The 27,908-nt window shown below is 48.1% G+C and overlaps 2 protein-coding genes across 9 annotated transcripts in view; one reads left to right on the forward strand and one right to left on the reverse strand.

The window, feature by feature from the left end:
• The window catches only part of pikfyve (phosphoinositide kinase, FYVE finger containing), a 28,954-nt gene extending 26,466 nt beyond the window's left edge, over positions 1–2,488 (forward strand). For 5 of the 6 annotated variants that reach the window (XM_024260503.2, XM_036209753.1, XM_036209756.1 and 2 more), the window contains one exon: positions 2,224–2,488. In XM_024260503.2, coding sequence (XP_024116271.1) covers positions 2,224–2,339 — 116 coding nt within the window. In that variant the 3' untranslated portion in view covers positions 2,340–2,488. The remainder of the gene's footprint in view (positions 1–2,223) is intronic. The other variant, XM_024260507.2, reaches the window with a different exon arrangement.
• A 118-nt stretch (positions 2,489–2,606) lies between these two features.
• ankrd44 (ankyrin repeat domain 44) lies at positions 2,607–27,165 on the reverse strand. 3 transcript variants are annotated; one of them, XM_024260511.2, is made up of 28 exons: positions 26,651–27,165; positions 21,435–21,518; positions 18,879–18,957; positions 18,665–18,735; positions 17,014–17,214; positions 16,629–16,716; positions 16,169–16,311; positions 15,862–16,074; positions 15,700–15,778; positions 15,517–15,631; positions 15,363–15,445; positions 13,662–13,767; positions 13,448–13,516; positions 11,748–11,888; positions 9,639–9,704; positions 9,018–9,129; positions 8,756–8,827; positions 7,553–7,754; positions 7,400–7,487; positions 7,212–7,329; positions 6,918–7,140; positions 6,757–6,844; positions 6,604–6,687; positions 6,384–6,529; positions 6,234–6,313; positions 6,072–6,154; positions 5,286–5,377; positions 2,607–4,259 (listed from the first exon to the last, which is right to left on the reverse strand). In XM_024260511.2, exons 1-28 carry the CDS (start codon positions 26,675–26,677, stop codon positions 4,012–4,014), a joined length of 3,201 nt encoding a protein of 1,066 aa, XP_024116279.1. In that variant the 5' UTR covers positions 26,678–27,165; the 3' UTR covers positions 2,607–4,011. The 3 variants fall into 3 exon arrangements, with proteins under 3 accessions (XP_024116279.1, XP_024116280.1, XP_024116281.1); XM_024260512.2 differs by having other exon boundaries at positions 13,662–13,725; positions 26,651–27,164; XM_024260513.2 differs by having other exon boundaries at positions 2,607–4,162; positions 26,651–27,164.
• Between the last annotated feature and the right edge of the window lie 743 nt (positions 27,166–27,908).

Here is a 27,908-nt window from a genome sequence, read left to right on the forward strand (position 1 = left end):
CTAATGAGCTCTCAAGCTAGCGGGTTCCGCTGTAGCATGCTAATGAGCTCTTCTGTAGCCTGCTAGTAAGCTTTCTCTGCATTGAGGTAGTGAGCGCCTCTGTAGCAAGCTAGCGAGTTCCATTGAAACAAGCAAGCATGCTCTGCAGTATTGAGCTAGCGAGCGTCGCTGTATTGAGCTAGCATGCTCCGCAGTATTGAGCTAGCATGCTCCGCTGGATTGAGCTAGCAAGCGTCGCTGTAACGAGCTAGCATGCAACGCTGGATTGAGCTAGCGAGCGTCGCTGTAACGAGCTAGCATGCTCCGCTGGATTGAGCTAGCGAGCTCCACTGTCCACCAGGCGGCTGGCTAGCATAGCGAGCCTACCCACTGAGTGTCAACTATAGCTAATGAGGACAAACCCTATCGGGGCCCACATTTTCTACCCTCTATTAACCCTTTTGAGGCCCACTTGGCCTTGCTGGCTGGATAGTGCTGGAAAACTCAGGTTAACTCACGATACACGACTCACGATACCGATGTATCTCGATATGCCAAACATTGCAATAATGATTATTTTACCTTGGTAATCTAGGATATATAACTATTTTTAAAAACAAATATGTTTTTATTTTCTTCAAAACCCTTTTTTAGAACAATTTAAAGCACAATATGTCATATTAATACCCCATCCAATATTAGAATAAAATTATCAATAAATACTAATATATCTTTACAATAATAGGATACATTCAAATATAACTAATAAACAAAACTCCACTTAAGAATCAAAATACAGAGTATATCAAATAACATTCTCGCTTCAAAGAACAATAAATGTAGGAATAAAAATTCACAATGCTGCATTTTAATTAATTTTACATTTTATGTCAGATCATTTATTATTATTTAGGCATAATATTAATGAAGAAGAAGAAGAAGAAGGATTTTAATACGGACTCAAGGTCCAAAACAACACAGACTATAAAAAACAAACAACATTCATAAATATAAGATACAGTAATAATTCATATAAAAGTACTAATACCAATAGTCATAAGAATCAATGTAAAAACCCATATTACAAACTTAAAAATAGAAGGGCTTAAAAAATGCGTCCATACCAGAACCTCCAGATTGACGACTGATATCTAAGAGTGCTCTGCTTTACATTGGTGAGGGCTAAAATAATTTCATTCTCTGAGGCATTAAGACGTTGGATAAAACCACAAGTAAAATGTCTTAAAAGAGCCTGGAGAGTGTGAATACCAGCACCAACAAACATCTCACTGGCACTGCACCACCGTGGCCTTCCTAATAGAATCCTCAGGGCATCATTATAAGCAACTTGTTCAAAAATGTTCAGCTTGGTAATATTATATGATCATTGTTTTTTACAGTGCTGATATCCATATTAACTTCTCTTCCTTTCATTAAAATTTCCTGCTCTTATCTTTGATAATCAACACTTGAATCACGTACTTCACGTGTGTACTCACCTGTTGGATCAATAACGCTGCTAGACGTCTCATTTGGACGGTCAGACGCTGCACACCTCTCTGCTAGAATCTGCTGTGTTTTAGCTCGGTGTTTGGACAGGTTACTGCTGTTACCGCGCTTACAATCCATGTTTTTGTTTGGTTAGGAACAGCGCGCTGTCTGTGTCTACTTTAGAGAAACACAGACACAACTAGGACCTGTTCGCTCACAGCTTCTCCGCATGTTTTCACGTGGAGCAGGTGGTGAGCGCGTTTTGGGTATTATTTTAGGAATCCTATTCAGGGAAAGAGAGGACCGCTAATCGTTCCTGAGTTGAAAGATCGGTCAGCAGTGATTGGTCCGGGTCGGTCTGAGTCAACGTGCGGTGCTGGTTGCAGGCCAGTAATGGGCTTACATCCTTCATGTAATCTGTTGATCACTTCTTCAGTTCATTCTTCAGTCTGACCTTATTGCTGTGATCTGAAGGCATCAATGAAGCTCTGAGCTGCAGCTCTGTGGGCCGGACTCCTTCTGGAGTCAGAACCTGTCTGTGACAGGTCTTTCCTAATCCTCTCTGTTGAACCATCAAAGCTCTCTGCTGGGTCACTAGAGTCAGAGCTCCACATGGTTCTGTAGCAGGTTCAAGCCTGTTCTGGAGCCCGTACAACCTTGTGTCCTTCAGGCCCGGTTTCTGACCGACTTAGTTCCGTTGATGCTGAAACTCTGCTACTCCTCAGGTGAGTAACTCTGGTTTCCTGTCTGCAGGGAAGATGCCCACCGTGGTTTCCCCAGAACTGTACCGGGCCCGCTTCTGCGAGGCCATGGACAAATACTTCCTGATGGTACCGGACCACTGGACCGCACTAGGAACCAACTGCTGACTGCAGAATCCTGACAGTGAGGGCTGGGCTGCCACGCCAGCATTCTGACCCAGAAGAGGTTCTGTTTGGTTCCTGGGCGGAGCCTCACAAGTAGTGTGTGATTTTGTTATTGTACAGAAATTATGTAACTAATAAAGTTTAACATCAGACTGTTGTTTGTTCTGCCGAAATGCGGCGAGGAACTGCAGACCCAGAACCTCCACAACCACCAGCTCTGGTTCTGCCCCAGAGGCTGTCCCGGATGGACCCAAAGAAAAGCAGCAACACTTTAGGATCCAAACATGGTTTTATTTTCAATCGTACAGTTTCTATAAAACCTGGAGACTGCATCAGGAACTCTGAGGAGCAGGAATCCCGCTGTGCTCGTGACGGAGTTTGTGCTCAGCAGCTTTGTTCTTCTGCAGACGTCTGCATGACAGAAGAACCGAGACTCGTTTTCATCTTCGTACCACAGAAGCTGGAGAGCCTCCTGGAGGATGAACCACAGAGGAAGTCCTCCAGACGGCCGCTCCTCCTAAAACATCTGCAAGATATTCAAACTCGAGGAAGCAGCACTCAGACTCTTTGGTGTTCTCCACCTTTTGTACAAACGTCTTTGTGAGAAAAAGTTATTAAAAAGATTTAAATTCGTACAATGTTATAAATATTAACAGCTTCTTTCTTCTGAGCAAAAACATCAAAATAATTTCAGAGTGATTCCAACAAACGAGAAGATTCCATCGGGGACAAAAACCCCAAAAGATTCTAGAGCGATCAAACATCAAGGCACTGGAGACGATTAAACCATGGCACGTTGCTGCGATGGGGGCGGGGCTTAGGTTTAGGTGCTGGCAGTGTTTCGTACCGTCAGAATCTGAACCATCAGACAAAGACTAACCCTTCAAATGATCCATCGATGACCCAGAATCTCTACTTGAACCCTGACCCGACCGCGGTCCGCTCCCGAGCCCTTCTACAGAACGGTCAGAATCTGCTGAGTCATCGTACGTCTGAGGCTCTTTGAAGATCTTCATTCCTTTTCTATGACCTGATGGTTCACAGCTTCACGGTGACCTCTGACCTTTGAGGGTCATCTTCACACCCTTACTGTCAGCCTCCTCAATAGAACTGAACCTGCGTCTGTACAGAACCAGAACTGCGATTCTAAACTAACCCAGAAAACTGTTGTTTACCAACAGAATGCGTCATAATAAACGGACCGCAGCTTCAGGTCATCTTCATCATCTGAAGAACCTCAGGGTGATGAAGGTGATGGAGCTCCTCTTCATCTCCTTCATAGCTCTGAGATTCAGCCTGAAGCTGAGACGTACGGATCTGCTCCTGAACGCCTCACCAGGCTCCATCTACCTGTTTACGTGCACATTTCCACGTGCGCACTTTCTTTTCACATGCATAAATTTGTGAAGGTCAGCATGAGTTCTCCTGCTTTCAAACCTCACTGAGGCATCTGTCAAACAATAGCAAGGCTTTCAGCAGAACCCGACCAGAACCGGCCTGGGTGGAGCTGGTGTGACAGTAGGTGGCGCTGCAGAGCCCTCACAGGTCAATGTTCACCAAACATGAGACCCCTTCACTTGGAGAAAAGGAGGGGAGCCCTGAAGTCCTGCGGTCCCACTGCGGTGTCGATTCTGCTGAGCGATCTCAGGTTAGAGTCCAAAGTCTGTTGGGGGGGTCAGAAGGTTTCCGAGTCCTCTGAGTCATTCTCAGTGGTGCCCCCACTCAAGGGTCCCAGAGGGTTCCTGGGGCTGCGTGGCCCCTGGAGACCAGGACCCTTTCCTCTGGGGAGGGGCCTCAGCAGGAAGCCTGGGGAGGGGGCCCCGGAGCTGCAAGGGGAGCAGAAAGGCATCATGGAAGCCAGAATGAGAGCCAGACAATCAGCCACCTGTCTGCTAGGAGCACAAGCCAGGGCGGGGGTCAGACCTGGGGGGGCACAGAGGAAGCAGGGAGGCGAAGCAGGAGACAGACATGGATCAGACCTCAGCAGGGGGAGGAGACACCCCCCCACCACCACACACACCAATGACTGTATGTGAGAACTGGAGTGAGTGTGATACAGTCCATTCAGTCACCATTTTTCCTGATGCAGACGCCGCCATGTTGGATTCAGATGTTGAGTCAACGTTTCAATGGGAACCACTCTCACCAATCAGGAGTGAGCCTGCTCGTAGGCCACACCCCTTCCTCTTGGCTACAAACATTGTAGATATGGGTGCTGCCAGCAGGCTCCGCCTACTTTTATTGAGGCATCTAATTGGTCTGTCTATAACTTGAGTAATTTGAACTACTGAAAAATATTTAAAAATTGAAGATTATCAAGAAGATGTTAAAAGTATCCGATGAAGAACGTTTTTCAGAATGACTGAGGAACAGCTGTTTAAGTCTCTACACAAGTCTGTGGGATTTTGGCTTCTTTGAACCAGCAGGTACTTCCTGTTTGGAACAAAGGGGGAGGAGTCACTCTGTCCAGTTCTCTCTCACTGTCAGTGACACACAAACACATCCTTGTCAAGAACAGAAACCAAAACATCAAACGTTTGTGACCCCGTGGCGTTCACTAGTCCATTTCTCTGGTCAAATTTGGAATCAGCTGCTCGCTCCTGAAGCCGGCGCTAGTGGACATTTCCTGGTTCATGTTACATCCAGGAAGAGGTTTAGAGACTAAATACCCGTGTTTTGCTTAAAGATGATTTACTTTGTGGTCAGTTTCCACTTTCACCTTCAATCAATTTTAGTTTAAGTCCAAGTGTTCCACAGTATCTGATGGAGGCCAGTCAGGCGGGGTCTGCTCCCCCTGCAGACTAAAGCTGAACTCACAGACACACATTAACCCCCCACAGCATGAGCTGGCCTCTCTGGACGCCTCTGCTGTCAGGGTGATCTGCAGCAGAGAGCATGCAGCCGTGAAGCAGAGCGGGCTGGAGCCATGCAGCTGCACCTTCATCCTACCGTTCTCATCCACCATCTGCACGCTGGCTCCTCGGGACAGCAGCTCCTGGACCGCCTTCTTCAGGCCGCGCTGCGCCGCCAGGTGGAGAGGTCTGACGAAGACAGAAGGTTTGATTCCTGACCTGCTCCACAGCTTCAACAGCTCAACGCTTTCACTGAAACGACTTCCTGGTCCAGAAACCTTCACTGATCAGGTTCGGGTGGTCCAAACCTTCAGAGACTCCTGCTAAATCAACTGCAGGAAGACAATAAAGCTGCAGCTGTGACCCGAACAGTTTCACTCTCAGAGGGGGAGGAGCTCTATTGTCGCTGAACCTTCACAGTGAAAAAGAACCTCAACATCCACAACCCAAACGGTCTCTTTACCAGAATCCAAGGAAACGGGACAGGACACAACGAGGGCAGAAACCATTCATTTTAACACGGATTTGATTCATAGTCAAACTCACCGTCTCTCCATTTAAATGGTGTTTTCCAAGATCAACTATTGATTTATCTCATGGCATAAGTCAATTAGATTCTGCCTCAGACAGATTGATCTGGTTGGATCATAGGAATCGATTCAGTCAATATTTGTTACACTTCATCACAACTTCAGGATGAACCAGCCGGGGAAACGGTTCCTGAGAGTCCACCCGAGCACCCGCCCGCAGGACATCCTCCTGCAGCGGAAGCTCTGAGGTTTTGACCTGCTCGCTCTCCTGCTCGCTCTCCTCACATACTCCAGGCCGCACACGCCGCTTCACACCGGCTCAGTGACACGATGCTGTGCTAATTCAAACTCACGTTTGCAGCGCTGCGTTGGTGGCGTTTATGAGCGTGGCGTCCGACAGCTTCTGCAGGATCATCAGCACGCTCTCCTCTGTTCCCTGGACAGCAGGACCAGAACAGTCTTTCAGAATGCAGATTGATCCATCAGTGGTCACACTGCCCCCTGTGGACACCTACGTTACTGCACGCTACGTGCAGTGGCGTGTTCCCGTCCCGGTCGCTCAGACTCAGCCCGGCGCCGGCGCCCAGCAGGACCTCTGCAAACAGAGCATGAAGGTGGAAGTTCTGCCCACAGCAAACAGGCTCAGAGATGAAGGGCTACAGTACCCAGAGCCCCCACACGGCCCTTTGCAACTGCTGTCATCAGGGGGGTGCGGCCTCGCTCGTCTGCAGGGTCCACAGGTGCATCATGGGAAAGGAGAAGCTGAATGCAGTCAATCTGACCCGCAAACGCTGCAGCGTGAAGAGGAGTCCTGCAGAAAAACCCAGACATCAGAACACAGACCCCCCCGCCACGCCACGCCCCTCCCCTCCCCCGAGCGCCTACCTGCCCTTCGAATCCCTGCAGCCGGTGATGTCAGAGCCCATGGCCTCCAGCAGCAGCGCCGCGCACGACTCGTGACCGCTCACCCTGCGGGTCAGACAGACACGTCAGGCAGACCGCTGCGCCCCCACCCAGACGAGCAGAGGGGGGACCTACACAGCACAGTGGAGGGGGGTGAAGGGGTTCCCGTCGATGCAGCGGCAGCCCCTCTGCTCCAGCAGGACCTCCACGCAGCCGTCCTGACCTGCAGCACAGACACGTCCAGAACCCAGCAGAACCGGATGATCGTCCCAAAACCCCCCACAACCCCCACTGACCATAGAAGCATGCCCAATGCAGAGGTGTGTATCCGCTGCCGTCCCTCAGTGGTGGCAGACTGCTGGACTCGGAGCAGGCGATGGTCAGCAGCTCGCTCAGCCAGGAGGCGTGGCCTTGGGCTGCAGCCAGGTGGATGGGGGTTCGACCCTGCGAGTCCCCCTGCAGCACCGACGCCTCCTGCTCCAGCAAACACTGGACACACTCGTCCTGAGCGCACAGAAGCTGCAGAGCGACATCCGGTCACACACTGCAGCACAGACCTCCAACTGTCCTCTGAGCTCAGGTAACCTCACCCCCAGGTGCAGCGCCGTCAGGCCCTTCTTATCCGCCACGTTCACGTTGGCTTCCCGCTCCAGCAGCAGCGACACGGCGTCCACGTGCCCCCCCGCCACTGCCAGCATCAGAGGTGTCCTGCAGACAACGTCACACGCCTGAGGAGACCGACCCACAAACCGGCCAGCAGAACCCGGGCAGTACTCACTGTCCCTGAGGGTCCGCCGCGTCCAGGAGCTCCGGGCCGTCCGGCTCGTCCAGCAGGAGGCGCACACACGTGGTGTGGCCGTTCATGACTGCACGCAGGAGCACACATGAGAATGAGGCAGCAAGAGGAGCTCAACCTCAACGCGCCGCTCACCTGCCAGGTGCACAGGTGTGCGTCCGTACAGCTGCTCGGTGGAGAGCGGCGACGCCCCCTGGCTGAGCAGAGTGTGAACGCAGTCAGCGTGGCCCCGCAGGGCAGCCAGGGCCAACGGAGTCCTCCCCGCCTGGTCCTTCTGGTCCACCTCCCGGCCCCCCCGCAAAAGCACCTGCAGGGCCTGAGCATGGCCGTGATACGCCTGCAAAGACACGGAAACTGTGAACACGCCGTCTGCCACAGAACACGCCGTCTGCTACAGAACACGCCGTCTAGTACAGAACACGCCGTCTAGTACAGAACACGCCGTCTGCTACAGAACACGCCGTCTGCTACAGAACACGCCGTCTGCTACAGAACACGCCGTCTGCTACAGAACACGCCGTCTGCTACAGAACACGCCGTCTGCTACAGAACACGCCGTCTGCTACAGAACACGCCGTCTGCTACAGAACACGCCGTCTGCTACAGAACACGCCGTCTGCTACAGAACACGCCGTCTGCTACAGAACACGCCGTCTGCTACAGAACACGCCGTCTGCTACAGAACACGCCGTCTGCTACAGAACACGCCGTCTGCTACAGAACACGCCGTCTGCTACAGAACACGCCGTCTGCTACAGAACACGCCGTCTGCTACAGAACACGCCGTCTGCTACAGAACACGCCGTCTGCTACAGAACACGCCGTCTGCTACAGAACACGCCGTCTGCTACAGAACACGCCGTCTGCTACAGAACACGCCGTCTGCTACAGAACACGCCGTCTGCTACAGAACACGCCGTCTGCTACAGAACACGCCGTCTGCTACAGAACACGCCGTCTGCTACAGAACACGCCGTCTAGTACAAACACGCCGTCTAGTACAAACACGCCGTCTGCTTCAGAACACGCCGTCTAGTACAAACACGCCGTCTAGTACAGAACACGGCGTCTAGTACAAACACGCCGTCTGCTACAGAACACGCCGTCTAGTACAGAACACGCCGTCTGCTTCAGAACACGCCGTCTGCCACAGAACACGCCGTCTGCTGCAGAACACGCCGTCTGCTGCAGAACACGCCGTCTGCTGCAGAACACGCCGTCTGCCGCAGAACACGCCGTCTGCCACAGAACCGTCTCCCGCCTGCAGATCGCTGTAACGCTTGTATGTTCATGATCCTGGCAGCGCGAGGGCGGGATCAGGATTGATCTGAGTCTTACAGCAAGGTGGAGCGGGCTCCGCGCGTTCCCACAGTCTTCATCTTCCTGGTGACCATCATCTCTGTCCAGCAGCTGCAGACCAGAAGAACAAAATCAGCTGATCTGTTTTTATTGATGAGTTTTCCAGTGATTTTTCTGGTCATCTTTTCCTGTAAACCACGTCCTCATCTTCCTCACTAGCAAAACTCTGTATTAACTTGAACTGTGATCCTGAATTCACTGAGTGTGGAGTCAGCGAGGAGCAGAAGATGAGTGAACAAACCAGCTCAAGGCACTGCCGGTGCCCGAACGCCGCAGCGTAGTGGACGGGACTGTAGCCCTGCTCGTCCTTCAGCGCCGCCGCCGCGCCGCTCTGAAGCAGGAACTCCAAACACCTGCAGACCAAGGCAGCACGTCAAGCAGAGGCGCTGGAGGGAAAAGCGCTCCACATGTTTGGAACATAGGATGATAGAATCTACACCGGTAAATACAAGATCCCCTCTTGAAATTCATCGATTCTTTTTTATTTAAATCCATTTTTTCTGGGAGTAAACCTCCAGCTCTCTCATTTTAACGCTAATATTTTTTGGTACCTGTGTTCAATTTAAGTCTCTGACGAGGTTTTGGAGAAAAAAACAAATATAGCAGTTTGTATTTAAACAGACATCTAATGGTGGAGAATAGAGACTTTCTCTGCAGAACACATTCATCTTTCTGCTCCATGATCCTAATCTATTACTGAACGTTTGGATGAATGTTGAATGCAGCCTGCTGTCCAGAACACTGACAAACGTGGACCGGCAGAGCAGGGATCCAACCTGTGATCAGAGGTGGACCGCTCTACGCCATGGTCGTCCCGTTCATCTAATCTCTGCTACAGATGTTGTGATCTTTGTGGACTCACTGTGCAGCCTCCTTCTCTTTTTCAGCCTGAACTCCTTCACTCTCTGGCTCCAGAGCTACACGCCGTCTGAGGGAGGGGAAGGGGGCGGGGCAAACACACCGGGAGATACAAGTCAATGCTAACAACAAGTCAATGCTAACTAGTCATTGCTAACAATGAGCCAATGCTAACTAGTCAAGGGAAACAAGTCAGTAGGCGTGTTTGAGATGACCAGCCTGGATTGTCGATAAGACCAGGCAGCTGCAGGCGGGGAAAGGCGCCTAAAATGAAGGTGAACGCTGAGCTGCAGCGAGACTGAATGAGAACAGGAAGTCGGGGAGGTTCTTAACATTCAGTTGCGTTTTAATATGGCTCTGCCCCTTAGTGTGAACTGTGTTATTATGCATTTTATATTCACTTTTAACATCTATCGGGGACAATACATGAAAAATAGCTCCTGGGTTAATTTAATATCCACAATTAAAGTTAACTTTTGAAGGCAATAATAATACACATAACCACAGATGATTTGAAAGTAACAGTTAATATAATAAAGTAAAGTAATAAAGACAGTTCCTCTAAAAGAACCGAGGCTGGTTCTTTGGCTTCACACTCCGGACTCTCTGAGGTCCGAACAGGTGAACATGGAGGAAGAGCAGCTTTCAGCCCTGGATCTCCCCTGAGTCTTCCGACCACAGTCGGAGAACAAAACAGGGAAGGTTCAACAAGTACTTTCCAAAAAGAGTTCCAAAATACACAGATTTACTTCATTTAGCGCCAATCATTTCTGCTCAGCATCCCGTGGAAGTCCAAGAACTGCCAGGACACCGTTTCCCACAATGCATTGTTTTGTAGTCATCAAGGCGGCTTGCAGCCAGCGCAGCGCCAGATTTCCAGCTGCACCGGCCTGAGTAGACGCCTTGCACCCGCCTCTTTCTCAGGATATTTTTATGATGACTGACGTGACGTCAGAGCAAAAACTACCCAGCATGCACCACAATCCAGACGATCTGTCCAGCGCTGCGTCCGCCTGCATGACCTCAAACACACCTAATGCTGACACGTCAAGTCTAACCTGTCTATGCTAATGTGCTAAAGCAGGATTGCATGTTTGCACTGTTTTCTATTGTCCTTTTCATCTCTGTCAATATCTGCATTAAGGACTTGAAAATGATTAACTTACAAAGTGGTGAACATAAAGTTCCTTATTTGAAACACACTTCTACAATAATGTTGAATGACACGAAAACAGTGTTTTTTTAAAGTGTTTCACTGAGCTGAAAGATTGACTTAAAAACACCCAAAAATGTTGCGATACGTACAGAACTCAACCAGAATCTCATTATACGTTTGGTCTGAATTCCAATAATCTTTGACAGCACCAGCTATGCTCGGGTCACCGACAGTCATTATCATGTTTAAGGTGCTGCACGCCAAACAAGATTCAACTGAAATGATGGACAAACGTCATCATCCAATCAGTGATATCCCATAATACCAACATTTTCTGGTTTCTTCCTTTCTGTTTTAACATTTTGTTTTGATTTCATTTGTTTTCTGAAACATTGTCTTTCCATTTCATTTCATTTTTTTTGGAATTTTGTTCAGATTCCTAAAACATAATGTTTTTTTTCATTTGTTTTGCTTTCCTTGTGATGTTTGATACGTTTTGTACTGAGTGGTTTGTTTGTTGTGTTTGTCCTTCAGGGCTGAACGCTCTCCTTCTCTTAACTGGTGCAGCAGCACAGAGGCCGGACTGTGGGGTGTCTGCTAACCAAACTTAAACTCAGAGGAAACCTTTTAATAACATTATTTCCTGAGTCCCCTGTACCGTCTATTCTCGTCACAGAAGCTCCCCTCCATGATGCTCACACCACCGTGCATCAGCATCACTTGTCTGCAGCTCACACCTCCCACCGCTAAGAATTATGGGACAGAATCTTGTCTTCATCTTTCCTCCTCAATGCAATCATCAGGAATGCTTCTATTCCACAGAGACCAGACCTTAACACACGACGCCATCCATCCCATAATGCCCTTTGTTCCCTGGTCCAGCAGCCTTTCAGCCAGCTCTCTCTTTTTCATTCAGTGCACCCTGAAGTCCAGTTAAAGCAGGAAAGGCTTGCTCACCTCCTGTCCAGGTCTGAGGCAGCAGCATAGTGCAAGGCAGAGCGCCCCCACTGGTCAGTGGCGTTAATGTCAGTGCCACAGGCGACCAACGTCTGCAGACACTGATAGTGACGGCTGGCAGCAGCGTAGTGGAGAGGAGTCCTGAGAGACAGAGGAGGGAGAGGAAAACATGGAAACATGCAGATTACGTTTACACTTTCTCCATATTTGAATTCAGTTCAGTTCAATTTAATTTATTTTGAACACTATTTAAAACAATAAAACAGTCAAACAGGAAACAAAAGAGTGACCAAAAACGAACAAGTACACACATGATATAGTGTTCAAAAAGGGGTGGGAGGAAGTTAAAAAAACGTATTCAATCCCACCCTCTTAGATAATTTAAATGATGCTACTCAAGCCTATCAACTCACTTTGTCTCAACAAAGGAAAAAGTCACAAAAAAAGAAAAACAGCATAGACACATGAAAAAGAATCTATATATATGTAAACACCTGTACACTTTATACAAATGTATATACACGTATATGCCCGTACACTTACATATATGCACTAATCACTATACATCCACAATATGCACTAATCACTATACATCCACAATGGCCCCTCATTTATTTATGATTATATAGTCATTAAATATTTTTGACCTGTATTGAATTTTGAATAACCTTATTGATGGACTATTTTTGATTTTGTCAGATATACTGTTCCACAGTCTTGCACCACAAAAGGAAATGGAGAATTGTTTTCTTCTGGTACGAGTTATATTTATTTTAAATCTAAATTGTCCTCTTAGGGAGTACCCTCCATCTCTACTCGTAAACAGTTTTTGAATGTTGTTAGGCAGCATTTTATTTTGGGCTTTGTGCATAATTTGTGCAGTTAAATAATTAACCAAATCTTTTAATTTGAGTAATTTTGATTGAGTAAAAGTGGATGAGTATGATCATGATAACCAGCTTTATGTATGACTCGTATAGCCCTTTTCTGAAGAACAATAAGTGGTTTTATTGATGTAATGTAATTGTTGCCCCAGATCTCTGCACAGTAACTAAAATATGGTAAAATTAATGAACAGTACAACATGTGAAGTGATTTATAGTTTAATAAGTGTTTTACATTGTTTAAAATGGCAAGACTTCTGGATGCTTTATTTTGAATTTGTTTAATATGTGGTTTCCAGCTCATTTTATCATCAATTATAACCCCCAAAAACCTATTTTCATGAACCACTTCAACTTTAACTCCATTTATTTCAAAATGTATCAATTCATTTTTGTTATTCCCAAATACCATAATTTTAGTTTTATCTAGATTAAATGCTAGATTATTACAATCAAACCATGCTTTCATTTTTTTCATTTCTTTGGTAGCTAAATTTAACAGTTCATTTAGATTTTTACCTGAACAGAAGATATTTGAGTCATCTGCAAATAAAACCATCTTCATCGCTTGAGATACAGAACATAGGTCATTAATGAACAATATGAACTATTTTGGACCTAAGACTGACCCTTGCGGAACACCAGAAATTATATCCATTTCAGAGGAATTATGGGACAGCATCTTATCTTCATCTTTCCTCCTCAATGCAATCATCAGGAATGCTTCTATTCCACAGAGACCAGACCGTAACACACGACGCCATCCATCCCATAATGCCCTTTGTTCTTTGTTTGAATTCATGATGAAGCTCTGACCTGCCACACTTATCTGTCTTGTTGTGTTCTCCTCCACTTTTCAGCAGCAGCTGCACACAATCCACGTTTCTGCAAACACAAAGATTAAGGCTCTTGAGGGCCGACAGTCCTGCTGTCGTCATGACAACATGCACAATCTTTCAGACCCTAGTCTGGTTGTGCATCACTGCGCAGATGTTTGGGACAGTGATCCTGCCTCTGACTCAGGACTTACCCCCCCGCCGCAGCAGCGTGCAGACATGTTCTCCCCAGGCTGTCGGGGGTGTCTATCTGGAAGCCTGCGAACAGGACCGAGTCGTTACACAAACTAAACCTCCGACCTGACCAGGACGGGGGGGGGGGGTGAAGGCCAGACAAGACACAGCAGCAGAGAGAGCGGGGGGGGCATGAAAAGAGACAGACAGGTGTTAGTGACACAGGTGAAGGGAACCAGAAAGGCAGACATCACTCACAGAAACATCCAGGAAGTGTACTGTGAGGGCAGCAGCGCCCCCTGCAGGCAGACAGAACCGTCCTGACCAGAATGCAGGAGAACTCGACGCTGAGGATTTCTAAACTGGACCTAATTATTTGAGCAATCTGTTAGTGTAATCTGTTTTTATAATCTGTTAGTGTAATCTGTTCTTAAGAACCAAAATCCAGATCAATTAGAATAACCTCCTCACTTTAAAAATCCACAATGTTGTGTTTTAATTCATTTACATTGTATGTCGGGTAATTTATTCTTATTGAGACACAATATGAATGTTCATCCTGTTATCATGATATCCATATTTATTTCTCCTCCTTTTATTCAAATGTCTTTGATAATCAACACTTCAGTCCCGTGCTCCATTCTGTACTGCTAGCAGACACAGCTGCTGGAACATCAGCCGTACCTGGACGGTCAGACACCTGTCCGCTAGAATCTGGACAGGTTACTGCTGTTACTGTGCCTACAATCCATGTTTGTTACATTAGAGACGGCGCTGTCCGCTTCTACTTTGGAGCTGTTTGGCCGCGGCTGCCCGCCATCCACGTGCGTTTTAGTGGATGAATGTGTGGATGTGCCGTGGGAGCACTGACTACCCCCCACACACTGCAGCAGGAGAGAACAGAGAGGTGCCGTCTATTTAAACTACCACATGAAACTGTTATGGACTCTGCATCGGCGCTGTCATCACGCTGCTACGCCGGCTCGATAAGCTGTCCTGTTAAGGCTGAAGCTTATCGGTCCGGTAAAACTGAAGACATGAAACCGGTACCAAGCGGTATCGGCTTTGGTACCACATCCCTGTTCATTGGTGACTTCATTTACCCAGAGGTGTGAGTGTGTGTCCCTGAAACAGACTGGTGACCTGTCCGGGTGTACCCCTCCCTCACCCAGCTTTAGGCTCCAGCATCTGCAGGGATACCGAGGATTAAGAAAACTGATGGATGGAATGATCGTCTGACCGTTTCTTTGTTTTTGTGTGGCGCCTTAAGAGAACCTCGGCTGGAAACGTTCTAGATAAAGTGACGTGAGTTTAGTGACAGCGGCTGTGGAAGAGCGTCCCATCAGAACTGCTCGTTGACCATGTGGTGGCGGTCGACTGGGCGACTGGTCTTCCGTTTTGAGAGCAGAAATCCAGGACTACCCACTCTTTAAGTTAGAGCAGCGCGTTGAAGGGGTGAAGCATCAGAGGTGGAATGAGGTTGAAGACCCCCCCGAGGGGGTGTGACAGGCTGCAGGCGCTGATCCGGAGAACTCTGGGGTTTCATTAGAATAACATTGCTATGACTGAATGAACTTCTGTTAAAGTCACTTCAGGAGAACGAAGATGAAGCTACTTCCCTGTTCATCGTTATGAACACAAATGTAACGACACATGTCTGTTTGTCCTTCTGGCTGTACTGTCAGCTCCTCCTGTAAACCTGGGGGGGCTGGGGGGGTTACCTGAGGACAGCAGCTTCCTGCAGCAGTCAGAATGAGCGTTCAGGGCCGCCAGGTGGAGAGGAAACATGCCGTGGACCCCCCGCCTGCAGACAAGAGGACACACCCCTCAGCTTCACGTTGGGTTACAGTTCAGGGGGGGGGGTTAAGGCCCCACCTGGCGCAGTCTGCTCCGCTGGTGATGAGGGTGTTGATGAGGAGCTCGTGTCCGTAGCGCGCTGCAACATGGAGGGGGGTGTTTCCGTCCTTGTCCACACTGTTGATCTCCCCCCCTGAAAGAAGGCGTCTGTGTGAAGACAGTAACAGCAGAGCCAGCATCAGAGCGGGGGGAGGGGCTTACCGTTCTGGATGAGGGTCTGCGAGCGAGTGAAGCGTCCGTGGACAGCCGTCATGTGGAGAGGACTCTTCCCGTCCCGACTCTGAAAACAAGATGGAGGCGCACACGGATGCTTTCCGCTCAGGGCTGATGCTCTGCATCTCCTGCCAAGGTCAGAGGTCATACCTGGATGTTGATGTCGGCTCCGTTGTTCACCAGGAATTCCAGGCAGAGCGCTCCGTGCGTGGAAGCAGCAGCAAAGTGCAGCGGCGTGAAGCCCTTGTTGTTGGGCTGGCTGACGTTGGCGCCGTAATCGATAAGCTCGCTAACGACGGCATCCTGGCCATTGAAGCACGCCACATGCAGAGCCGTGTTCCCAAACGCATTGGGCTCATCTATCTGTTACAGACGGAGGACGGTTATGTGCGTCCTCAGTAAATCACCTGGGGGGATTGACGGGGATAAATATGGAACCGTGCGTTCACGTGCCGACCTCCACTGACAGGTTGAGCAGGTGTTTGACCACGGCGATCTGTCCGCTGGAGGCGGCTGCGTGGAGCGGCGTGTACCCTCGCTTGTCCTTACAGCTGACCTCAGCGCCGTGACTCACCAGCACAGACACTACATCCAGGTGACCTGCAGGGGGCAGAGTAGCAGAGTTAAAAGACTGTCTAGTCTTGTCAGTGAAGATGTGGAGAAGCTTGAAGATCTGATCCGCTGTGAGCTTGATGAGGACAACATGAGGGTCACAGGAGACCCTGTTGATGATTATCAAATGTGCAGCGCTGAATGAGGAAACCTCTTGGGTGATCAGCTGCTAGTGTTTAGACTCACAGCAGCAGCTCTGACTCGAATGTGCTGACAAACAGGTTAGGATCAGAACTCAGGAGCACAGCTGGAACTCTGGATTTGCAGATATCAAGCTGAGGGTAGCAGGTTCATCAGAGTCTTACCCATGAAGGCGGCCCAGTGCAGAGCCCGGCCGTCCTTCTTATCGAAGGCGTTGATGTTTGCTCCTTTAGCCAGCAGGAGGTTCACCATCTGCAGGAGAGCAGAGGAGGAGTCATGTTTGCAGCAGGAGCAGTGAGGAGGTCTCTGGATGAGGATGACCCCCATGACCCAGTGATACAGAGCTCACAGGGGGCTTCCCCCCACCCCGTGTTGTATCAGACTGTATCAGAGGACTGGACGTTCTAAACAGGAAGTACTTGCTGACTCCAAAAGCCAACGTCCCATAGACTCCTCAGTGGAGTGGTCGGATTCATGAGCGAGTGCTCACCTCCACGTCAGGATCTGCTGGAAAAACTGCGTAAAAGAGCGTCCGCGCTAGCGCTGTACCTCCGTGTGCCCGTTGAGAGCGGCGTGATGCAGGGCGGTGCGCCCCCCGCGGTCGGACACATTAACGCTGGTCAGCATGGGGATGATGACCTCGGCGCAGCGCAGGGCGTTGTTGGCTGAAGCCACATGCAGCGGCGTCTGCCAGTTCTTGTCCCGAGCGTTCACATCTGCAGAGTGACGGATCAGGACTTGCACAGCATCCTGAGGAGAAAGAGCAGAGCTCCAGCATGTCATGTGACCACAGGTGGGGGGGGGGCTCAGGGCTCTGAAGAGCTAACCTGAAAGAAATGCTTCTGCGTGCAGAGGGAAGTCCTTCAGAGACTGACGCGCTCATAAAACAGCCTCTGATCTGCCTGAAGGCTCTTTTCTGCACACAAATGCATTTTTCTCTCAGTCTTCGTGTCTGCACTGAGTCAGACAGACTCCAGGCTGCAGGGAAGAGGGGCGGAGCTATGCATTTAAAGGGGTCATATCTGTCTGTGATGATCTCATGTAAAATATAAATAGTTTTACACAGCAGACACTCCTGCATGTGAAAGCTCAGATCAAACCCAGCATGCTTTGCTCCTCACTAACATGAGAACTCACTCCACCTTCTTTGTAAAGAGGCAAAAATGAGAACTTTGGATTCCTTGTCATTATTTGAATTCTGACGTAACAATAGGAAAACTATTGAAATAAAGACTCCGTTCTTCAGCAGACTTAAACCCTCCCTAATTTAAGAAACAGCTGAGTGTCAAACGCTGCAGCTGCTTCTTTGCCCTTGTGATGGCCACCGCCATCACAGGACCATCAGGGCAGTAAATGCATCACACACCATATTTATATTTCTATTGTGGTTTAAGTTTATTAATATATTTGTTTTTTTTTGAGTTGCTGGCCCCAGAAGACCATGGTGCTTGCTGTTGATACCGCCATCTGCTGGATGAATAAAGTCAGGCCTGACAAACCCAACATGAGCACTTGGCAGCAATCAACCACAACAGCAAGCAGCTGAATGGACTTTACCATGGCCAAGAGGGGGGGATTATATTCATATTTGTATAGATAAATATCATTTGCTTTATTTTCTAGTTATTGTCATTAATTTCTTAAAGGCAACTTTATGTTAGATTTAGTTAACACTTTAACAGATGTATTATTTGTTTTGGAATATTGTTTGTAGTTAGAGTTTGTCCTTTTCAGTTCCCCCTTGTGTTTCTTCAGTGGATTGATCACCGACTATATATGTTCCCTTGTGTCTGTTTAAGTTAGGTCAGTTTTCAGTCTGTTCATGTTACTTTGCTAACTTATGTTGCCTTTTGCCTGAGTTCCCTTATTGTTTAGTTGACCTCTTTTAAGGGCCCAGTGTATTATTTAAATCATTTTTTTGAAAAGAAAATTAAATTTCAAACTTTTTGATATATTTTGCATTCTGTCCTGCTTTTTGGCTGCTTGGTCCACCACAGCCCTCACCCCACCCGTGGCTGATGTCATGTCATCTTCTGATATTTCCGGACATTAGGGGTTCAGAACTTCCTGTTTTGGAGGGACTAGTAAAATCACATTGTGTTGGCATGTGGAGAAAATCCTTAGAGGTTCAGAAGGACTTCTGGAAGTGACCCAAACCAGCTGGATTCTTGCATGTGTGTGCACGTGAGTGTGTGCACACCTCACTCCGAGATGCCACTGCCCGGTGTAGAGGAGTGAACCACATGTTGTCTTTGGCGTTGACCCGGGCACCTGGAGGGTACAAACAGGGCGGTGAGAGCATTTACCAATGATCCTTTAACAACCTGAAAGGTTGACCCCCCCTAACTAAAATTCTGCTTTTATCATTTCTGAGCTTGACTGAAAACTTCCGTGACTGAAGCCACGCGTCTCACCAGAGAGGATGAGGAGTTCTGTGATTTCTGCATCACCCAGGAAGGCGGCGGCGTGCAGGGGGGTGCGCTTCTCTGCATCCTGAGGGGGCCACAAGGACACATCATTACACGAGCTTTGCTTCAGCTCCACAAACCCCGGACCAAAGACACGCCCCCACCCCCCACCCAACAATAGAAGCCAGACGGACTCAGAGCTGCAGCTCCACCTGCCAACAGGTGAGGCGGATGAGGTCAGGCTCTGACTGAAACCACAGAGAAGGCATTTGGGTGGAAATCGCTCCAGTTACGTTAAAAATGTTGTGGATGAATTTGTGGAGTTTGTTCAACATCATTTTAGCTGAAATGTCTTCTCATCAGAAGGAACTTTATGTGATAAATGTTTCAGACTTTTATCCCAGATCATTCTAAATGTGATGCTGCTGCAGGTCTCAGTAGAGGGATGTGGTTTCTATGGTTACGATCAGAAGACATTTAGACATGGACGTTCTGGAGGATTTGGTGCCATTCTCGCCTGATTTAGGCTTTGGATCATCGTTTTGCTCCAAAGTATCTCCAGGTGTTCTCTGCAAATAAATGATGTGGACTACAGCAGGTCTGTTAAGATTCTTCCTTGTTGTTTCAGGCTGCTGAAACAGCAAAAGGCCTCCCCTAAACGAACGTGGTGTGGAAGGAGCAGATGCTGCTTTCAGACCTTTGTAGACGGCTCTCCGAAATTGAAACGAACATCCAGACTATCTGATAAAGGGTCTTTTTCAAGGATTTAGTAGTTTACAACTCAGTTTGACCAGCTAGTCCAGAGGTCTGCAACCTGCAGCTCCAGATCCACATGTGTCTCTTTTATCTCTCCATGGAGGCTCCAAACATAAAATAATTCATAGAGACTGCTGACCCAGACATGTCGACCATTTGAGTCAGCAGGTCCCCCTAACCAAAACAACCTAAAGAAAACAAATAAACAAAGCCTGTAAACTAAGACTACCAAGATCCAAACTAAAATAACCAAACCCAGCAGAGTAAGACTGCTGAGGACAAAGAGGAGAAAAAGAACAAAAATAAGGATTACTTAATTATCATTTATTTAATTTAGATTAGTTAAATGTATAAACTGATGTCTGAGGTTCACATAGATGATAAACTATGTAGGTTTTTACATCCTGTTGACCTGAAGACGTCTTGTTTGATCAACTCTACCTCCAGAATGAACAGAGTTTATATGCAAAGAGAAACTTTGGTAAAAAGTTTTATCTTTTAGCAGTTAAAAGCTTCTTTCACATGTAAAAAAATTAATCACATTTTGAGAGATCCAAGGTTCTTTTTGTATTTTTGCTTTTGTTTGTGCCACAAAATAGACATAAATTCATTCATTATTAAAAAAAGGTCATGAATGCAAATCCAAATTTTATCAAAGGTTAAAGTTAGACTATGTGACTCCTTCTATGTTTTGATCAGTAGAACATGAGCCCAAACGGCTCTTCTACTGTTAAAGGTTGCAGACCCCTAAACTAGACCTTTGGTCCTGTTTGGCTGTTGTGTGACATTTGCGCTCTTGGTTCCAGTTTTGTGGTAGTTTGTGCATCTGGGTGTGAGTGTGTGAAAAACACTCTCAGGGGGATTTTGCAGCAGAATCCATTTCTGCTCACAGATTCCTTTACAGACAGGAAGTGGAGGCGTTTCAGTGACGTTTCAGCAGAAGCACAAGCCACTTTCAGATCGGGTCAGAAGAAGAGTTTTTTTTTTTTTACATCCGCTGTTGTAATGTGGCGCCTGGGTGGATTGACTGAGTGGGCCGGTCACCCCTTGAGATAGAAGGATCAACGCCACGCTGGTCTGATGCTGCAGACCCCGGTTCCTGCTCTGATGCTTTGGTCTGGGCTTTGCAGCAGCTCTGAGATCTGCCTCTATGCAAACAGCCTGAGAGGAACTTCAGCATGTGCATCTAAACCCACGTGCACACGCTTCACTGACTCCTGACCCGCCGTCCCCAGCCCACTTCTCTAAACAGGAAGTGAGGCCTGAAGGAGAAGAGAAAGATTCTTTCTCTCAGATCTGATTTCCCCAAACAGAAGGTTTGAGTGGAAAAGCAGGATGAGCAGATGCTGGAGCGTGCACAGACACATGCGCAGATCCACTCTGAACACATGAAGTATCTGACTTTTATTCTGAAAATACACTAGTGTCTTCTTTACAGAAAAAGCTGTCGTAATGTGAAAGTCATCAAAACTTCATCAAGATTTTTCATTAGACATCATCCAAACACTTTTAGCCCTTTGACACCGGAGCTCCAGTGTTTATGTTCTTTGATTCACTGTAAGTTTTCAACCTTTAACACGATCATTCCAGCAGATTGTGAAGGAGAAAAGCAGCTCAACAAGCCGCTTTTCTCCTTCACAATCTGCTGGAATGATCGTGTAAATGGTTGAAAACTTACAGAATGTTACAGGTTTTGTGTTTAATGCCTCTTGTCTTAAAGGGTAAACATTTTTGAAAGGAACCAGGACATGAGACTGAATCCCAGAACCCTCCTGTGCAGACATGCTGGGGGGGGCATCTCCTCACCAGAACGTTGATGTCCTCAGATTTGTAGATGAGCATTCGGATCTCCTCGGGGTCCCCGCTGAAGATGGCCTGGATTAGAGCCGGCTGGCAGAGGAGAAACAAGGACAGTCACATGACTGAGGTCAGAAGGATCTGATGAGCAAGCATTCAAAGTGTGAGGGCAACCGCGTGCTGACTGCTGTCCAACACTCAGTTCTCACTCTGATGCAGAGACAAGATCACAAACAGAAAGGCCTGAGGAGGACAGAGCGCCGAGGGTGGAGGCGGAGCCTCGGGAGCCTCTATTTTTGCTGTTGAGAGCAGACTCAGAGTAGATGTGGGCTGCAGGCATAGAGCAGGAGCCACAGGAACCAGGAGTCAAAACCCAAACCTCCCTTTGCACGTTTATCACTGAGAAAGATCCAATCCTCTGAAGGAGTTCAGCATGCTCAAAAGGGCTGCGACTAATGGATGACTAATCGACTATTAAAATAGTCAACAACTAATTTAATAGTCAATTAGGCGTTACTTTATATTATATATAGTCAGTGCAGTAGTAGGGCGGTCGACTCCTGATTGGAAGATCGCAGGTTCAATTCCCGCCTTGCCCGCTTTTGCACCGACATTGTCTCTGGTGGAGGGTTGGTGGCAGAGTTCAGCAGCGGAGCCACCATCAGTGAGTGAATGGGTGAATGTGACTGTGAAGCTCTTTGGATACAAGTACACAACGTTTACCTCTGAATGAAGAAGGTTTCCTCAAACTGCTGTCTCACAAAGAAAACAGTCTGATCTGCTGCATTTACAAGCAGAGTCTGATGCAGATCAATGCTTCTGATGAAACATCCTGAACAGCTTCATTTCCTCTGCCTCTATACCACCACTCGCATCACTTCCTGTTGCATGCACACTGTTCTCAGAAACAGAGAGGAACAAGCTGCAGCACTTCTGTTTTACACAACCTCTCTTCCTGTTTAAAGGAGCAGCTGCAGCGGCACTGTCAACTCCAAACGTGTTCAGATGACTTCAGAAGACAACTAAGATTCATCCTTAAACATGCGTCAACTAAAACAGACATTCAAAAGATTTAATACGTATTTTTACTGAGGCTGACTCCAGCTAGGATCTGGGCATGTTCTCCACATATGACCATTGACTGTAGAAATCACTGGACAGCTCAACCCCTCCCTTCTGGTGTTCCAAACAGGAAGTACCTGCTGGTTCCAAGAAGGTCAAAATCCCATAGACGTCTTTTGTAAAAAAGACAGTTATTTCTCAGTCATTGTATTGGTCAGAACAGCCTTTCTTGCTCTGATTATTTCTTCTTAACGTCTTCTTTCTAATCCTATTTTTTTTAAAGACTGTTTTTTTCTTTATTGCAAGTTATTCAAGACCTCAATAAAAGCATGTGGTGCCTGCTGGCCCCACCTCCTGAGCCAGTTTCAGTGCAAGGGGTGTGGACTAATAAGCTGACTCCTGATTGGCGACTGTAGTTCCTCTAAAAACGTGACTCACACTGACTTGGACCAATCGCTGTCGACTGGTTACAAAATGGCGGCAGACAAGCAGGAAGCCACAGTGACGGCTTGGGGCTCAAAAGGCATTTTCTATGGGTGACATCACAGCCGGTCTGTCCATGCAAATGCCCCACCCCACCCCAACACTGCTGCTCCACATCCTAACAGCAGTGATGACCTCGCTTGTCTCTGAGACTTAAATCGAACCTTGGTGAAGCGATGCGTTCAGGGTCTTGCAATTAAAGCAGGACTCTATCTGAGAGACCTGATATTCACAGAACCCCAAACTGTCTCTAACTAGTGTCCCTAGATTCACACAGAAACCAGTTCCATCCTGTGATTCCAGAGCTGCAGCCAGCAAAGCTTCAGGGCCAATGAACGAAACAGGAAGTTAGGAGTCCCAGCAACATCCAAAACCATGTGACTGAAAAGGATGTCTTGAAGTGAAGTTGTGGAAAGTGGACTTCAAACCTTTTTCCTTGAAACGTTTTGCCACTCAACTTCAAGACAACAACGTCACCTGGACGGTGAGAGGCTTCACCGATAGACTGAAGCTCAGACTTCAGAGGTGCTAGCTGAAGCACAGCTGGATCAGTCAGGAGGACAAGCCTAACTCTGGCGCTCCGTGCAGGTCTTTGCAGCACAGCATCCCTGCAGGCCGTGCAGAAGAGGGGCTCCTCCTCTCATCCCAGGAACCCAGACAACGACAGATTGTTCTCATTCTGAAACAGGGTCAGCTCTGCCCAGAAACCCTCATGAAAAACAGGAACAACCGGAGGAGAAAATGTCAAAAATGTCTGCTGCTGCAGAGTGCTTCTGTTTGTCCACATTCTGAAAATACTTCTTCAAATAGACATTCAGGCCCTGCTGAAACACCAGTACTCAACGTTTACACAGTGACTATGAGCTGAAGGACTCAATGTTGTGATCTTTGTTTTACTGAAGATGTAAATTCTGTTGACAAAGCTTCTGTCACATTTCCAGCAGCTGCTTTCAACCTCGCCGTTGTCTTTCTCTTATTTAGTTTTACAAAAGAAGTGTTTTTTAAACTTCCTGTCAGCAGTAGTTCATTCATCAACAGAGATGGTGCATGTTTACTTTGATAATACCATTTTTCTTAGCAGTCCCAGAAAAGGACATGAGTAGGATCAAACGGGAGCATTTAACCTGCTGCAGTTTCACAAAGATGTGTCTTCAAATGATCCATTCTCCCTCCAGCATCAGCTTTCAAAACACCACCTCCGTCAGGTTGCTCTCAGCTCAAATTCTTCACATCCCAGCCTATCACCACAGGTGCTCCCCAAGGCTCCTTCCTGGGACCCTTCTTTTTCCTTATCTGCCTCAGTCTTTTCTGCAAACATCCAGCTGCTCTGTGTTCCTGTTGACCACACACTTTATCTTTGCAGCTAAACTGGTTCCTTTGTCCCAGCCCTTCCCTCACACACCCCAAAAACTCCTCCATGAACTGCAATCTGCATCCAGAGTCATCACCACAGGGTCTTCTCTCTTCAGGGTTCACATAAATGAAACAGCTTTGTGGGCGGGGCTTCCACCAGAAGAAATCAGTTTAGTGATCCATCAGTCAAAAGTCTGCCCTTTGATTGATGCTAACGTGTCCACGTCACAGGTGAGACCTCAGAAAAACACGCTCAGAACTGTGAGACGGCGTTTGCAGCTGCTCCCTCCACCTGTCAAACAGACGTTCTGTGCACGTTTACGGCTGAACCTCTCCTTTAGAGCGGAGCATCACTACCGCGTACATGACTGTGGTCCACTCAGGAGGAGTCCACATTGCTTTTCTTCATATTAGCGAACCCAGCTTTGTCTATAGCACAGTCTCTGTCCACTTGCAGAGGAACTCTGATGCGGATCACTTCAGTGTGAATGTGACAGACTTTCCACAGGCATGGGAGATGCTGTAAGCAGCCAGTCCCACAGAGGGAACCTGAAGGGTAAAGGAGGTGCTGTGAGGAGCTGCAGGAGCCTCTCTGCAGATGACGGCCAGAGGACCAGCAGGACTAGCTACTTTTGTTTCTGTGAGATTTCCTGCCAGAGTTTATATAACGGATGTTTCTGTCAAGAATGAGATGAACCGAAGTCTGAACAATCTGAAGATCCCTCCGATGAGCTCCTGCTAAATGGTCCGATGAAGATCTGCCTCGGGCTCTGATGTGTTAAACTATAACCAACACCTTCTCCTGTTGCTCCTTTTGTCTGTTATTGTTCCAATTCATGTTCAAATCAAGGACCAGAACCAAGGTTAATCGGGTTATCATAACCAGACTGACGGAGCCACAGATTAACATCTCAGTCTCCCTTCTTTTCATCACACATCAGATTAACCGTGTTTTCATTCCACAGCAGCAGCACAAACACACGCGCCAGCTTACTGCACTGCAGCTACAACAGTCTCCATCAGGAGACGCAGAGACCTGAACAACTGGAAACCAGCAGCTGTGGTTTACACAGACTCGCTGACGGAGTCTGGAACACACTCCTGCATGATGTCAAAGCTCCTCACAGATGCACAGACACCAGCAGAACTCGGACCTCTGAGGAGCACCATCTGCATCACATGAGCAGGTCCAGCTGAGCGCTGAGAGCATGCACTGCTTATCTTCACCATCATCAGAAAACAACAGGAAGTCTTCGCCGTTCTGGCTTCCACACACAAACAGCTCTTCCTTCCTGAAGAATCCACTGTTTCTTCTAAGAGGTCTGACTCCTCAACAGGTGAAGTTTCTCCTCTGCAGCCGGGTTCTGACCCGCTCAGCAGACCTGTGGGAGGAGACGTTTCCGTGGCCTGACCGCGTTCAGAGTGGCGCCCTGCATGCAAAGGAGCAACCACACTGCAGATATGTTCAGAAACCGCTCTTCACCAGAGTCATTTGCTTGTTTTTGGATCGGTTCTAACTCTGAGGCAGAATCAGCAGAACTTCTTAGCTAACCTTTGTTCAGTCTGACTGATTCTGTAAACTGTTCATCACTAAACAGCAGGAATAAGAACAATAAAATGGACCTGAGAGTGAAATCTATCAGCTAAAATGAATGCATGAAACTAAATTGTGTTTATTTTAGCCATACTCAGACGCTGGTTTCTTGTAAATCATATGCTATAAAACAGTAATAGTACAATAATGCACCTCCTCTCCAGTGACCCCCCAGGAAAGACGGGCAGCAACACACATTGGAATTAAACAGAGGTAATTCCATGACCAAAAACTTCTATTTCCTCAGGTAGAAACCACCTTCAGGTCACGTGTGATCTCTGTCCTTGGTCCCACACCTGGATGCAGGTGAGATCAGATAGAGGTGTTGTCAGGTTAGTCATCTACTCACAGGGACATTTCTGGTTTTGATGGTAACAAAGTGAAAGTGTAGAGTTGATTACATGTCACACAAACACAAACGTGTTTTCTGTGATCCAAGAAAACCTCCGTGGAAAGGTTCTGCCGCTTCTGAGCTCCGGTTCTGTTTCTGACTGAAGCTTGTTCCTGACAGATCCGGTTTGTCCTCAGAATAATAAACATGATTACAAAGTTCTGGTTCCTGTTCTTGTGGAGGAAATGGGCAGGAAGCAGCGTTTCCAGCAGAACCAGAGAACGGTTCTCTCTGCCGCCGTCTGACCCGCAGTCAGCCCCGCAGAGGCGGCCCCAAGCCCCGCATGGCTCCCCGCCGGAGCGGGATGCTGAGGCTAAGCTAACGGCGGCTAGCGAACCTTACCTGATCGGCCAGCTTGAGAACCGCCATCTCTGGGTCAGCCGCTGCTCCTCTGCCCGCTCCCGCAGCGGAGGACCCGCACGGGGCGATGCTGCGCTGCGACACTCCGCCTCTCCCGCAGGACTACGGGCTCCCGGACCGGGACCGCAGCGGCGCCTAGGAGCCACGCAGGCTGGCTGCTGTGATGAGGAAGGCCGTGCCGGGCTCCACGGCCATCAGCCCCGCTCCACGGACGCTATCTGCGGCGCCGCTCGAGTCGCAGGGAGGCGGAGAGGCGGGACAGGTCTGAGCCGCTGCCGTGAACAACCCGCATCTACGGCCGCCGCTGGTCGGAGTTGCCGGGCGGGTGTCGGAGCTGGACAGCGCCCGCGGAAGCCTGCGTCCTTCCCGGGGTGCAGTCAGAGGGCTCCGGGGAGCAGCAGGCTGAAGCAGAGTCACAGGAAGAGTCCGCGTCCGCCTGTCAGATGCAGAAGTAGAGCTTCCTCAGCAGCAGCACCAGCCGGAGCCGCTCACTGCCGCCCCCAGCGGCCGCGCGAGGAGCTGCAGCAGCGGAGGCGCTGTCCCGCAGCCACACGCAAAGAGAGCGTGATTTCAGGACACTGTAACCACGGGGACAAGTGATTTCAGGATGGAATAAAACCAAAAATAAATTAAGGCTGATGTCCTGCATGTTTTTTCAAAGTTTTTTTCGATATATTCTCTTCTTATCTTTTACACTTTCTACTGAGGGTAACAGGAACCAAGCAGAGTTCAGGGAAAAAAGTCAGCGGAAACATCTGCACATCTAAAAAATGAAATTTAGCTTATTTCTGACGCCTTAAATCCACGAGGAACAAAAGTGAAATGTCAGCAAGAAGCACATCTACTTCCTGTTTGAAGCACACCTGGAAGAACAAAGTTCTGCAGTTCTTCAAATGACCACTGGGGCTGAATACAGTCAGTCACTCCTAAATCATGCCATAAGTCTTTCAGAGTAAACTACATCCACATATATGATCATATATTACCTTTGGAACACTAGAAAACATATTATTTATGACAAATGAGTCATTTTCATAAATTCTTTTCCTACCCAGAAGTAAAATGCCTTGATCTCTGAGGCTCCGCCTTTTGCTCCCTGCAGGTGCCGCCCATTTCCTAGAGTTGGCCTCAGCAGGACGTCCACGTTTCACCTAAAACATATGCCTTTCTAAATCTTCCAACTGGTGTCCTGGCGATTATTTAAAAAAAATTGACAGCGTTTGTTAGAGAACGGTGTATC

The sequence above is a fragment of the Oryzias melastigma genome, linkage group LG21, assembly GCF_002922805.2.
Source record: "Oryzias melastigma strain HK-1 linkage group LG21, ASM292280v2, whole genome shotgun sequence".
Taxonomy (NCBI): domain Eukaryota; kingdom Metazoa; phylum Chordata; class Actinopteri; order Beloniformes; family Adrianichthyidae; genus Oryzias; species Oryzias melastigma.